This window comes from Eptatretus burgeri, unplaced genomic scaffold, assembly GCF_056783735.1.
Source record: "Eptatretus burgeri isolate ZD-2024b unplaced genomic scaffold, Ebu_testis_v1 Ebu_testis_scaffold_3167, whole genome shotgun sequence".
NCBI lineage: Eukaryota > Metazoa > Chordata > Myxini > Myxiniformes > Myxinidae > Eptatretus > Eptatretus burgeri.
Window position 1 is genome coordinate 44324 of NW_028225115.1, and position 15546 is coordinate 59869.

The 15546-nt window shown below is 48.1% G+C and overlaps 1 protein-coding gene across 1 annotated transcript in view; it reads right to left on the reverse strand.

Moving 5' to 3' along the window:
* Positions 1–15546, reverse strand: part of LOC147006535 (dynein axonemal heavy chain 8-like) — a 262978-nt gene that overhangs the window by 44113 nt on the left and 203319 nt on the right. The window contains exons 32-34 of the mRNA XM_085868614.1: positions 14445–14669; positions 13897–14069; positions 1520–1886 (exon numbers count right to left, since the gene is read on the reverse strand). Coding sequence (XP_085724740.1) covers positions 1520–1886; positions 13897–14069; positions 14445–14669 — 765 coding nt within the window. The remainder of the gene's footprint in view (positions 1–1519; positions 1887–13896; positions 14070–14444; positions 14670–15546) is intronic.

Sequence of the window (15546 nt, forward strand, 5' to 3'; positions counted from 1 at the left end):
TTTGAGATCACCTCAAGTCGGATTTACCTTCCTGGAAGAGAAGACAAGTTGTTTCTTGGACCATCGTACCATCAATAGGCTCAGTGACTGAATAGCCAGGCTTGGTAGCACCCGTGGCCGAATTTCCACCTGCCGTTTCGCTTTAGAAGCCAGAGAACGTCTCTCTTCAACACCTGTCCTCGGCGACACCTTTGTTTCAGTTCTGCCATTTTCAAGCACATCTTCGGTATCTGAAAAGTGTGCAGAGCTTACTTCGCAATAATGAGGACAAAAAAATCCTGCATCTTGGAGAGGCGATGAAGAGAGACTTTCACTGTGCCGAGAAATTATAAGAATTATGTCTCTATTAGCTGAATTATCACTCTCGGTTACCATTGGCATTAACTTGCACAACTTATCACCGAAAAAAAGACGTACTTTTTAATGAGGTGGACTGAACACAACAACAGTTTAGAACATGAAAAATGAGGTGGAACCCGATAAAACATGAAAAATAACCTGCTTTCTCCAAGTCCAAAAGCAATGAAACCGATACCTTACAACACTCATCAAGTTTTGTAACTACAGTTCAGGACTTGGACAAAAATTTCCCCCCAAAGTGAAAAAGTTCACAAATCGTCCTTTGGTCTTCAGAATAGTATGATTAACCATGAGCAAATACAACCCGTCACTTCGCTGATGGGGATATTAAGGGGGGGGGGTAAGAAGGAGTGGAGGGAAAAGGAAGGGAGAGAGGGTAGGGTGAGGGGAGGGAGAGGAAGGAGAGAGGAGGGAGGGAGACCGAGGAGGGGTTGGGGAGTGAGGAGGGAGGGGGCAAGGAGGGGAGGGCAAGGGAAGGCAGTGTGAGGGGAGGGTCCATCCAGACGCAACCACCATCCAGCCACGTCCAGAGATAACCACTGTCCAGATGACAGGTATACTAAAAGGGGGAGGGGGTGCAAGGAGAAAAAGAGGGTGGGGGGGACAGGGGTAGAGGAGCGAGGAGGGCGGGAGATGAGGAGGGGAGAGGAAGCGCTGAAGGAGGGGGCAGTGAGGATGGGTGGGGTAGTGAGGAGGGGTGGAGTAAATGAGAGGTGGAGGAAGTGAAGGCAGTGTGAAGGGAGGGAAGAAGTGTGAGGGGAGAGGAGGGGAAGCTAGGGGTGAGGGGAGGGCAAGATCAGGCAGTGTGAAGGGAGGGTCGATCTGGAAATAACCACTGTCCAGACACGTATGGATATAACCACCATTTGGGCATAACCACCGTCTAGATACGTTTGGAGACAGAGAAAGTGACAGAGAGAGGGAGAGGGGTGGGAGAGATCGAGAGGGGTGGCAGGGGAGAGACAGGGGAATAATTCCTGAGATGGGATCAAAGGAAGGTCGATTAGACTTATCAGACTTTCGTGCATCATTCCCCAAGAAATTCAATTTCACCCCGAGAATGATCACGCCTCAACTCTCCCTCCTGAAAATACTAACCGAGCCAGAATATATGACACGTTAGGTAACGTATAGCTTTGCCTGTTGTCTTCATACTCACCATGGTTAAAAATATACCAAACTCTGGGTTGAGCTTTACACAATCTCCATCCGAGAAGATGAACTGAGTCTTCCATTCTTTCTTCGCCGTGAGAACAATATTAATTTGCTGAGCCGCCACTGATAATACGCAAAGATCAATGCGGTTAAATTCATCGAAACAGCCCCAAGAACCAGACTGTGCAAGGCCTTTGTATATGCGACCAAGGCCACGAAAATCCATTTGGTCTGAGCAATTGAAGACCACAACATATTTGCCGAGACAACGGCCCATATCCTTGGTCGTTTCAGTCTTGCCAGTCCCAGCAGGACCTGCAGGGGCTCCTCCCATACTCATGCCCAGTGCCTGAGAGAGTGTGATGTAGCACCTGCGGACGAGTGGAACACAGAATTCAGAGTTAGGGTTTGTTTACAAGCTCAGTTTTCCCTCTTACTTGGTGCAATGCTCTCAAAAACCAGCAATCAAAATCAGTAAATGTAAATGGGTATCGTGTGAGGCCACTCCAGGTGTGCGAGGGTCTTACAAGTCCCCACCATTTGCAGTGCAGTATCCCCGTCCTCATGTTTTCACTTCATGTACATAACCCGAGTTATTTTTATTTTATTTTAGAGAGCCATTGAAGCAGCTGTCAGTTACCTATACAGCGCACAAACAAATGTTTGTGTCAGAAGAATGTGTTGCACGCTTGGAACAAGATCACCTGCAGGATGGGTACTCTGCTAATACACAGTAATTTATCAACACCAAATAGCCTCATGCTGTAAAGTTTGACTTCCATTTGAGGAGTGCTTCCACATCGGGCTGGAAGGATGGCCCAGGGGTATGCACACTCACCTCTAAGCAGTTTCGCCTGGGTTCAAATCTTGGTCCAGATTTTCATTGTCGTGTTTTATGACATTGGTATGATGTTTGACAGGCAGGATTATTCATCATTATGTGTGCCGTCCCACCGATGGACGTTAAACTGGACCTCCCATCTGCCTGCATTAGTTGGTGGGCATAACAGAGCGTTAAAGAGTCCTTCGTGAAGAGTAGGCGAGCTATCGCTGGAGCCATGGCTCCTGCCTGAAAATTCCAAACTCTAGCCTGAATCGAAAGAGAACATTGTATCAGAGGCTCAGCGTTGCCCTCAGCTCATGATTCTTCCCTTGACTGCCGCTCATGATTGTGCTGCATACGGAAGAAGAAGCTTCCAGATACATTTTCAACTCAAGACTGGCAGAATGGTATTCGAGGACTGGATGATATATATATATATATATATATATATATATATATATATATATATATATATATATATATATATATATATATATATATATATATATGTCTTATGTTATGTCGAGTATTGAGGCTCCTCCCCGATGCCTGCTCCCATCTTTACAATACCACTCCCCAGTCTCATTCTACCCCTCTCCCCACCCCCACTTCTCCATCCTCCCCTATGGCCATACTCTCATCGTCTCTGCTCCCTCTCAAATCAGCTGCCTCCTCCCTCTTAAAAGCAAACTTCACTCTCTTCCCCCTCCATCCTTCCCCCCCCCCCCGCACACCTTTCTCTCTCAATTCTCCCCCTCACCCTTCTCCCTCAAATCTCCCCTATCGGCCCTCCATTTCAAATCTCTCCCTCACTTCCCCTTCTCAAAGCTGCCACCCATCCACAAAGCTGCCTTCTTCCCCACCTTCTCTTGTACAATTCATTCCTCCACCTCCTCCAATCTCCTACTTCCCTCTGTCCCCTCTCTTACTACTCCCCAATGTGCATCATCCCATCACCACCTAGCCTTTTGTCCTCCCGATCCGGCCCTCTCCCCAAGCTCTTCTGCAATGTGCTCCACACCATCAACAACTCTCCATGCCTCCCTCTGTCCTCCCTCGTCTAACTCAGCGCGTCCCCTCCCCTGCACCGAAAACTTCCTTCACTCCCTCCTCCTTAACAGTGTGAAACACAAACATCCAGAGCCGACGCTCTAACCTGACATATCTCTCCATACACGTTGCCACTGACAAACCAGACATAATCTGCAAAACAAAAACTTTCCTCCTTCAAGATGTCTCTGACTCCTTAGCTTCTCGTCCTGATTACTCACTCCTCCGTTATGATAGACCTGAGTCGAGTCCTGGTGGCAGAATTGCTCTCTTTATCAAAAACTCTCTTCTTCACTCTCCATGCACTGCCCTCACTCCACCACCAGGAATACCCCTGGCTTCCAGGAATACCAGGAATACCACGGCTTCCCCTCCGCTCTCACCTATTACTTATATGTATGTTGTTCCGTCCACCAAACAGGATGACTCCATTTACATTTCATGGACAAACTTATATCCACTCATCCCGAGTCTTTCTTCCTCAAATGTGGTGACTTCAATTGTCATCACGCCGATTGATTGGGTTTCTCTCTCACCTGTCATGGCACTTCAGCAAAGGACTTCCACCACTCAATCGGACTGACACAATCTGCCAACTTCCTGACCCGGATCTCAACCAACTGCGCCGGGTCTCTTCTGGATTTGATTTTGACCAATTTCCCAGAAAATGTCTGCTGTTCTTCTCCAATCGGTTCATCTGACCATGTGCTTGTTGAAGTGGTCATTTCTATGGCTGTTATTGGAGAATCAACTCAGTGCCGACGAGTCTGGGATTTCACTCAGCCTGACTGGCAGGGACTTCAAGCAGCCATCAAACTTCCAGACTGGTCTCCCACTGGGAATTCTTTCAAAGATATCTATCTCTCTATCTCTCTATCTCTCTATCTCTCTATCTCTCTATCTCTCTATCTCTCTATCTCTCTATCTCTCTATCTCTCTATCTCTCTATCTCTCTATCTCTCTCTCTCTCTCTCTCTCTCTCTCTCTCTCTCTCTCTCTCTCTCTCTCTCTCTCTCTCTCTCTCTCTCAGGTCAGGTATGGGAGCATGTGCCAGAACAGCGCGTCGCTGCATCCACTTTCCGCCGGTACTCCAGGGGCCTCCGTCTGGCCATCCCCCAGGCAGATGCCAGGCCCATCCCCATCTCCTTGAGATGATGGTCAACCTGCTGCAACCATGAGGCACGTGGTCGGCCCACTGGCCTCCTCCACTCATGAGACTCCCTCACTGAGAGAATCTGGTGAGCAGGATCAGCGTCAGGAAAACGAGCCACATGTCCATACAGCCGCAGCTGACGCTCACGGACTATGCAGGTAACAAATCTCATCCGAGTCTCTCTCAGCAACCGCTCGTTGGACACAAAATCCGACCAGCGATAGCCAAGGATTCTTCGAAGAGACCTGGTACCAAAGGAATTAAGTCTCCGTCTCAGATCCTTGGTCAAAGTCCAAGTCTCGCACCCATAGAGCAAGACTGGAAGTACCAAGGACCTGAAGACTCGGACTTTCGTCCTCCCGCACAGGTACCGGCAGCGCCACACCCCATGATCCAGTGAATCCATGACTCCCCAGGCCCGACCCAGACGTCTATTGACCTCCAGCTCACAACCTGCGGAGACATGAATATCACTGCCAAGGTAAGTGAATCTATCCACGACCTCAACATCCTCACCACAAACAGACACAGACAGGACAGCAGCATCCAAGATGTCACCGAAAGCCTGGATCTTAGTTTTGACCCAAGAAATCCGTAATCCCAACGGCTCCAACTCCTCATTCAGCACCTCGAGGGCCCCCAAGAGGATGTCTAAAGTCTCCGCAAAGATGACTGCATCATCTGCAAAATCAAGGTCCGAGATCTTGACATTGCCAAACGATGCACCGCAACTTGATCTCTCCGACATCCTCCCTAAAATCCAGTCCATACAAGTGCTGAAAAATGTGGGGGCAAGTACACATCCCTGACGAACTCCAGTAACAACTGGAAATAAGTCAGAGATGGTACCACCACACTTCACAGCACTCTCGGTACCAGAGTAGAGTTCAGACATCAGATCGATCAGTTTCGGTGGCACCCCACGAAGACCAAGAATCCTCCAGAGGACATCCCGATTCACTGAATCGAACGCTTTACAGAGATCAACATAGGCTGCAAGCAGCCCCTGCCGAAACTCTCGTCTGCGTTCGGTGAGGACACGAAGTGCAAGGATACGGTCAATCGTTGACCTCTTTGGTGTAAAGCCTGACTGCTCTGGACGCTGGTGCTCAAGCAGATGGTGGCGAACCCTATCAAGAATTATCCGAGCAAAGACCTTGCCCGGCACTGAGAGCAGCGTCACCCCTCGGTAGTTGTTGCAGTCTTGGCGATCACCCTTCCCTTTCCAGAGAGGGACAACAAGGCCGCTCTTCCTGTCAGTTGGGATGATGCCTGTGTTCCAGGCAGAGCACAAAACTGCATGCAACGACACGAGTGCAGCATTTCCACCAGCCTTGAGAAGTTCAGCATGGATGCCACAGATCCCTGGAGCTTTGCCCCGTTTCAACTGGTTCACCGCAGCCAGTGTTTCCACAAGCGATGGTGGACCACAGTTGATTCGAGGGTCAGCAACAGGGATTGTAACACCCTTGACGTCCAACTCGACAGCTGGGGGATCAGCCTGGTACAACCGCTCAAAGTAACCGGCCCAGCGGGCCTTCACTTCAGACTCCTCTGTCAAGAGCCTACCACTCTCTGCTCGAACTGCAGTGCTCCGAGGGATGGGCTTGGATGAACGTAATGTGCGAATTCCCCTGTAAGCGGGACGAGAATCACCTGTCCACAGGTGATGCTCTACCCCCTCACAGATTCCTCGCACATAGACCTCCTTGTCCACCCTCAGTGCACGTACAGTTTTACGTCTCAGCTCCCTGAACAGCTCAGCTCTGCCATTCAGCCTGGCCCTGCGACTCTGGTCAATGGTATCCAGTGTCCCTAGAGACAAAATTCTTCTTTGCCCTGCGGTGAACTCCAAGGCATCCACCGGCAACATCAAGGACGGTGGGCTTGAAGGTGCTCCACAACTCTTCAGGACCCCCCAAAGCACCCAGACCCCCCAACTGTCCACTCAGCCTGTTCGCAAACTCCTCAGCTACTCTCTCATCCCTGAGCTTGGCAACATCCAGCCTAGGCTGGGATGGTACCATTCTCCAGGATTTAAGGTGCAGCTTTAGAGTTGCTACAACAAGCCTGTGGTCAGTATTGAGGAACTGAGCACTCCGGTACACCCTGCAGTTCTGGATCATCCTCCAACGACCGTCAATGAGGACATGGTCAATCTCCTTTGCCACACCGCCAGCGTTGGAATACCAAGTCCAGCGATGAGCTTGCGGGCGCTGAAACCATGAACCAGCCACCCTAAGTCCATGACTTCTTGCAAAGTCAAGGAACTTAGTGCTATTCTGGTTCATAGTTCCTGACCCATGGGGACCAACACACACCTCATAACCATCCCTATCAGTTCCAGTCGATGCATTGAAATCCCCCAAGACTAGAAGTGTATCTCGTCTGGGGCACTGATCAACCACAGACTCGAGTGTGGCGTAGAATGTGTCCTTCACGGTGAGATCACTCGCCTCAGTCGGAGCATAAATAGAGACCAGGGAAATGACACCTAAGGAGTGGCGAATCCTTAATCTCATAATACGCTCGTTGACCGGTGTTACCTCAATTATCATTGGGGTCAGCTTATTGGACACAGCTACAGCAACTCCTTGGGTATGGTAACCATCAGAGCGACCAGACCAATAGTAGGTGTAACCACCCACCATTATCTCGCCGCAATCCGGTCTCCGAACCTCAGAGAGAGCTGCAATCCCGATGTCCAAACGCTTGAGCTCAGATGATAACAGAGACAGGTGATCATCCTCTCTTAGGGATAGGACATTCCAGGCACCCACCCGAAGGGACCGCCTCAGGTTAACCCAAGGAGACCGCCGTCTGGTGGACGACACCTCAGCACCACTCCGACACACTCTCCCGCAATCTGACCCAGGGATGTTACCCCGTGGTTTCCCTCCTATCAAAATTGGGGGTCCCGAAGGCTTTGCCCCAATCCTGTCATCCGGTGAGCTGCCCTGCGAAGGGAAGCTGCACAGGAGGTACTCCCACGGAGTGGGTTTTCAGATTTTTTTGCGTTTTTGCGTTTTGCGGAATGAAGCGTTTTACGGTGGCCGGAGTGCAAATCCTGCCACCAACCTCCTAATAAGAAGTAGCCCAACTGCAGGAGGACGTCCGCAGACACAGTTGGGCACTAGATATGGATGGCCGTTGGCTCACAAGGAGCTCCTCCGCCCTTTGACAGGTTTTGTTTTTAATCCTGCTGGGTGTCCATATCCAAACACCCTCCTCACCAGAAAACCTGGTGGGGGAGACGGTTTAGTCGCCGACAACCCGACCATGGAAAAGGTTAGTACAGGTTTACATGGTACCTGTAGCAGGTCACAGATCGAACCTGACCTGACTATATCGAACCTGACCTGACTATAATCGAACCTGACCTGACCTATCTCTCTCTCACAGATTTATCCCACCTCGTCTTCATTTGGCCTACCCTTCCTCCCACCCATGGTACACTGAAGCTCGTGGCGAGGCAGTTGTCCTCAAACTTGCTTCCACTCATTGAAGGCAAATCCAACTAAAGGCAATCTCAGGTCCTTCCACAAAGCTCGGAACAAATGTGTGTCTCCCCTCAGTGGAGCCAGCAAACAACATCTTTCTAATCTCAAGACTGAACTCTCAAACTTGACTCCCTCCTCCAAATCCTGTTTGGCATCTGGTTAAGTCTGTTTCGAGTGTATGTTCCCCCTCCATCCCCTACCTTTCCTCAAATGACTGCACATATGACACTGCATGTGAAAAGGCTGAAAGCCTAAACTCTGTGTTTGCTTCTAAATCTTGCATCCAAAACCATCACTTTCTGTCCCAACATTACCCAGGTGTTCCTGGACTGTGTCCTTTTTCTCTTGACAAGGTGGAGAGCTTGCTGTCAAACCTCGACTCAGATTCTGCAACCGGTCCAGACGGCATCAGCCCAAGTGTCCTAAAAACATGCTCTGCTGCTCTTGCTCACCCTCTCTCTGTTCTATTTACTCTTTCATTTGCTCAACGTCAACTGCCATCTCCATGGAAATCAGCAACCATCAGCGTTCTGCATAAAAAAGGTGCAAAAACAGATCCCTGCATCAACAGACCAATCAGCGTTGTCCCAATCATCAAAAGGTTATGGAATCCATCATCGCTTCCAACAGGAAATTCCTCCTCTTCTTCAATGTCCTGATTTCCGTTCATCAATTGGGATTCAGACCAGGTCACTAGATTCTGGTCATGCTGCTCCTGCCTTCCTCACAATGGATGGAGGTTCTCAATACTCTCCCATTTGAGATCAGAGCCATTTGAGATCAGGGCATTCAGAGGCATGAGATCAGAGCCATCTCCCTCGACATATCACGTGTTTTCGATACGGTCTGGCACCCCATGCTGCTCACCAAACTCTCTTCCTATGGTATCCAAACTCTCCTATGGTGTCTGAGTCAGGCTTTACACCAAATAGGGCAATGATTGACCATATCCTTGCTCTTCGGGTCCTCACCGAACGCAGACGAAAGTTTCGGCAGGGGCTGCTTGCAACCTTTGTTGATCTCTGAAAAGCATTCGATTCAGTGAATCGGGATACCCTCTGGAGGATTCTTGGTCTTCGTGGGGTGCCACCAAAACTGAACGATCTGATGTCTGAACTCTACTCTGGTACTGAGAGTGCTGTGAGATGTGGTGGTACCATCTCTGACTTATTTCCAGTTGTTACTGGAGTTCGTCAGGGGTGTGTACTGGCCCCCACACTTTTCAGCACTTGTATGGACTGGATTCTCGGGAGGATGTCGGAGAGATCAAGCTGCGGTGCATCGTTTGGGAATGTCAAGATCTCTGACCTTGATTTCGCAGATGATGCAGTCAGTCATCCTTGCGGAGACTTTAGATATCCTTTTGGGGGCCTTCGAGGTGCTGAATGAGGAGTTGAAGCCACTAGGAATCTGGGTTTCCTGGGTCAAAACTAAGATCCAGGCTTTCAATGACATCTTGGATGCTGCTGTCGATGGAGATGGGCTTGGCACCTGCCTCGGGGATGGCCAGATGGAGGCCCCTGGAGTACCGGCGGAAAGTGGACACAGCGACGCGCTGCTCTGGCGCATGCTCCCATACCTGACCTGACCTGACCTCCACTCATGGCTCGCAGACTTCCTCTCCTGTCCCAGTCAGCATGTGGCCCTTCATGGAGTTCTCTTGTCCCCTCTTCCTTTCCAGGCTGGAGTTCCTCAAGGCAGTGTTTTGGGCCCTCTGCTTTTTATCGTTTTCATCAATGTTCTATATATATATATATATATATATATATATATATATATATATATATATATATATATATATATATATATATATATATATATATATATATATATATATATATATATATATTGTTGTGGTTGACGAAATTCGCAAACCACCATTCAGGTCCCTTAGGTGAGATATCTCTGTAAGTATATGTGTAGTTAGGCCCAAATCCGTTGTTTCGAGGGAATAAATGTCATTCATTCGGGCTGCGACCCTTCTAGATAGCCGTTTTTCTTTTACTATCTTTATTTTGGACCAGCCGCCATTATTACCATTACTACCACCACCAACCACGTCTCAACAGCCATCACACAACAACCACCAACCGCAACGCCGCTTCACAACCACAGCCACGACCCTTGCCGTCACAATTCGCTCTCGCAACCATCGCATCACCGCCATTCCCGCGCCGCTTGTGGACACCGATCCTGGACTCGTGCAGGGCGCGCGCCGAGCGGCGGGTGCAAAAACACCAGCCTTTCCGAAGAAATCGGATCAAAAACGATTCACGCCCACTTCTGTTCCGTCCTATCAGCGAGCATGGGGCGATTTGGCCCCCCCTCCAGGTGCGTCGGAGTATAATCGCTATATGCAGATTCGCGGATCAAAAAGCATTCACGCCCACTTTTCCTCTGTCCAATGGGGAGCCAGCCAGAGGTAAAGGGTCGAAGGTGAAGGAGCGAAGCCACGGGGGCTATAAAGGGCCGCGTTCGCTCGCCAAAAAGGCAGTTGAGTTGGGAAGAGTCGGAGTAGTTGATTCAGTCAAGGAGAGTTGAGAAGAGAAGAGTCGGAGAAAGCAGTTGGACGGAGCTGAGAAGAGTGGAGAGTGGGAGAGTTGGAGAGGTGGCGGCGGCGAAGGCAGTCGAGAGGGTGCTCGTGTCAGAGTCGGGGAGCTGCGGAGAGGGGAGGCCGGTAACGCGACCGAGGTAGCGGTGGAGACGCTCGTCGCGGGACCCGAGCCAGCGAGATATCCTCATTCCCCCGAGCATCAACAACCCCCTCCTGTTTCCCCCGCGCTGAGATACTGTGAAAAGCGGCCCCCGCTCCCACCCCATTTCCAGGCAGTGCCAGCGAGGCCCGCGGAGTCGGGCGCCACCGCCATTTTGCGACTCATCACCAGACGGGTAGGCTCGACGCGGTCTCTGCCCCAGGCCCGTCTGCCCCCTCATCGTTGAGGGTGGTCCCTTTTTCTTTTGCTTTGAGTATATGTGTTGTCGGCGCCGTCTGTGAAGTAAAACTGTATAAGTGTTGCCGTGTGCTCGGTAGTCGGTAGTAGATCTGCATTGTTGCATTTGCTTTTTGTGCAGAATTGTGTGTTTCTTCTACTTTTACATTTGCTTTTGGTGTATAATTGTATATGTGTGCTTTCCGTTTGCCGCGGAATAAATGTGCTTTATGTTGAACTGTTTTTCCCGTTTCGCTTCGTCTTTTCCTTTATTGAATCTCCATCTTACTTCACGTAAAGGGTTAGTCGTGGGCAAAATACGCCCGATAATTAATCGAACCGTCGAGGTTGACGATAACACCGCTCGGTTATCCCGATAGTACGGAACGGGTCGCTTAAAGTGGCCCGTGTCCAAAGTCGACCTGCGGCGAGGTGCGATCGCCCGGTCTACCCTCCGTGTGGGTACTTAGGTAGGTCGAATTTGGCGAGCAACCCTATCCCACGCGGGGGGCCGATTGGCACGATCGTGGTGAGGCTGAAAGGCCCACCCGTGACTAGTTCCCGGCGTTAGTCCGAGAGGGTCACGACGGGATTGTCCGTCCGGTGGGCGACGTGCCGCGATTCGAGTTACGTGGCCGTCCGCACGCCGGCGGGCGCGAATCCGCAACAATATATATATATATATATATATATATATATATATATATATATATATATATATATATATAAATATAATATTCTGGATCGTATCAGAGCAAATAATCTCAGGGAAATCTTTCCGACTATATGGAAAGTTCTCTTCATCTCTTTGCTGATGACTCCACCCTCTGCCTAACCACCTGTCATCCCTCAGACCAGCAAGCAGCAGCTTCTGTACTCTCTGCAGATCTGGATAAAATCACAATCTTGTTCAACAAGTGCAACATGCTCTGTCTCTGTCTCACACTCTCACTCTGTCTCTCCAAAAGAACCGTTTGGAACCCCACCCCCCCCCCCCATATACTTTCTCAACAATTCCCTTGAAGAAGTCCTTTCATTCAAGCTTCTCGATCTCACTATCTGCCATGATCTTTCTTGGGAAAGCCACATTTCCAACCTGGCCTCCAAAGCCAGTGCCAACTAGGGATCCTCCTTCATGCAAAGTCCTTCCTTGGCACACCTGAGCTCCTGACCACATCCAAAGCTTTTGTCCACAGCCTGATGGAGTACTGCAATCCCCTATGAGCTGGTGATCCTGCCTCTCACCTTTCTCGGTTTCACTCTGTGGAAACCAAGGCATTCAGGATTATTGGTATCTCCTGGGATGAGGCTGAGTCTTTGGGTCTCTCACTCTCTCACTGCAGGCAGGTCGGTGGTCTTTCTGTCTTTTACTGTCTCCTCTCTGGCCTCGCCTCCCGACTCTATCTGAGATATTCCCCCCCCCACCCCCTTTTATCTGCAGGGCACTTAAGGTCTGCCAGAAACCCCTTCCCTTCCCAAACTCCCAAAATGAAGAATCACTGCTCACCTTCACTCTTTCATTCTTCTTTTTTCCCACCTCTGGAACAAATTCCCACACTCTCTGCAATCCCTCTCTTCTCCTCCAGGTCTTCAAAATAGCTGTTCATCACCATCTCTTATCTTCCCCCATCCAAAACAATGATCTTTTCTACCCCCGTTAATCCACCCCAAACCCACCTCCTTCAAATTCCCTGCTTTCCTTCTTGAAAGTCCCTGGAGTGTTCATCTTGTTTACCCTGTGTTCCCCACCCCCATCCCTCTCCCTTCCACAGATCTCCTCATGTCTCTGTTCCACACTGTTTTTGTCCTTCCCCTTCCTTTCCCTCTTGTCTCCTGCTCTCCTTGTTGTGCTTTTCTGTGTGTTAGCTTTCATACGAGTCTCGACAGTGTATACAAAAAAAAGAAGAAATCATTGACAAAGATTTGGAATGATATGGGGCCAAGAACACGACCTTGGGGGTACTCTCGTCTTGACAGGGAGAGGAGATGAAAGAGTTCTGTTGAGAGCTACATGTTTACGAGAGTGGAGCAAGTCAGGAATCCAAGAGTGCAGTTGGCCTTGGATTCCATTAGCAGACAGCTTGGAGAGCAAGACAGGTTGTCAGACTGCATCAAAAGTCCAGGGCATGTGCAGAAAGACAGTCCTAATCTCACGTCTGATGGTGAGGGCCTCCACTATTGTTGGGAGAGCAGAGGAAGTATGTCAAAATGTTGCATAATCAGGCCTGATTCCGAATTGATGATCAGAGATGAGGCTGTTGGAGAAAAGGAATGATTTTATGTCAACTACGATGATGGATGGATTATTTATTTGTTTTTTAATATGCAGACAATTTTCTGGAGTCACAGCTGTGCTGCTGATGTCCCTGTTACCAGCACACTCGTGCTCATTTTGCCAACTTCATTAGGATGACAGAGTCAACCCTACCTGGTGTTAATTCAACGACATCCCGACAAGAGGCTTGAACTCAAGACCCGAGGATCCTAAGCCAAGCACCCAAACCATGAAGCAAATGCCAGGACAACCTTGCTGAGGACTGAAAGTGCAGAAAGCGAGTGATTGCGCTGCAGTTAAGGGGATCCGTTTTTGCACCTTTTTATGTAATGCTGTGATGTTAGCCGATTTCCATTTTTCCAGGTGGATACAGGAAACAAGTTTTGCAGTTTTTAAGAAAAAGAAATGAAAAAAGTCAAACTTTATGACCTGCGAATGCACAGGGTCCGCAAATCGCGAATCCACGAACAACGGGGTCCGGCAGTTCTTTTAAACATAAACTGCTCGGTCTCTGTTTTCACACAATAATCTGTCATTTCTGTGCACAGTATAAAACCTCAGAAAATACTGAAAGCGTTTGCAGGAATTGTCATGGAAACATGCTTTTGAACTCGCTTTTTTTTAGAACGCACAAACAACATTGTGGTTACCTGTCCGTCAAAGGAGTGATCACGAGACGGTCAGTGCAACCCAAAAACTCATTCTGATAGATGAAATCCACATCCGTGATGCTGACGACACACTGGTCGAGTTCTTCTTTGAAATAAAACCGACTTTGCTTGAGCCACTCAAAATCAGACACGGCCTTGATGCGCATCTTGACCTGAAAACAATCACACTTGGATTACTTGCATGTTCTGTCATCATTAGGAATTTTGCAGATGCTTGCTCGTTGTTGGGATTGTCAAAATCGAAAACAGACGTTTAAATTAAAAGAAAATAAAAGATAAAAGGAGGTCGAATCGAAGACTTTTTTTTGGAAATTATCCAGGAGTTCCAAACGTTAGGACAAGGTAATAAAATTTACATTCACAAGTTCTCACCAAACATAATGAATACACCTGATGACAGGTACATATGTCGCCAATAAAGAAAACGAAGTGCAATAAATAAATAAATAAATAACAAATTGTTTAAATATATATTTTTTATAATTACATTCAAGACGTGGCAATTAATGGTTTGATTAATTGCTCACCAAGTCATTAAAAATGTCCTTCTGATGTAAATGGATTGTAATCAGGGTTTCAAACTTCACCCTTTCAAACTTTGTCAAATCGTACGTTGTCTGGCTGATCAACGTGTTCAGTAAGTTGAGAAACCTTTGGTTAGTTAACGACATAACCTTTCTGTCTTGCACTGCATTGCTCAGTGCTTCTTCCGCATCTCGAGTCCACAACATCTGTAGTCCCAACAATCCAACCTGGAGCAGAGCACAACTAAGGCAATGAGTGTGCTATGCTATGACACACAACAGGAGATATTTATTAATCCTGTTGCTCAATCCAAGCAGCTCAACAAAATGAAGCAAACATTTCATATCAATATCATGAGACGCAGTCAAGCACCTTCTGACATCAGTGGTCTCACACCTTGTCAAGCGAGCCTCGGTTGAGGATGTGACCAAGCAGATGTTGACAAGCTCTAATAACGGTGAAAAAAAGATGATCTCCTCTAGTGAATGCATGTTGGACAAATTCAAACACAACACAACTACAAATATGCCGTGATGATTGCGTCATCACTTTGGGGGCAGCGATGCTGCGATGTACACCTGACCCTGACCCATGATGTTTGTTATTATACTAGTGAATTTAGAATGGGATTAAAATAAATTTAACACAAATCAAATGGAAGACCAAAAAGATACGGTACTGCAAATGGAGTGATCAGAAGGAACCTGAACAAGCAAAAAAAAACAAATATGAAGTCATCAGGAGGAACCTGGATAAAGGATTCACATTTCAGCTGCTACTCCTCGACCCTCAAACCCGTCCAAGAACAGCCAAGTGAGCCTTATTCAAAAAAACACAAAAAATCCAAAAAACAAAAAGAACCCAGATCAAAAAAAAATTAAATAATTCTGGCTGACAAAACATGCGACCAATTAGGTTTAAATTTAAAACATTTTTATCCAGATTCCCCATCAGTACGAGATCATAATAATGATGTTTCACATTGATTGATTAAGTGGTTCAAGAGAAATCGTTTTTAGAAAGATTTTTGCTCAATCGTCGTGCAAAGTCTGGGCATCCTTGGAATACCTGAGCTTCTAACAACTTACAAAGCTTTTATCTGCG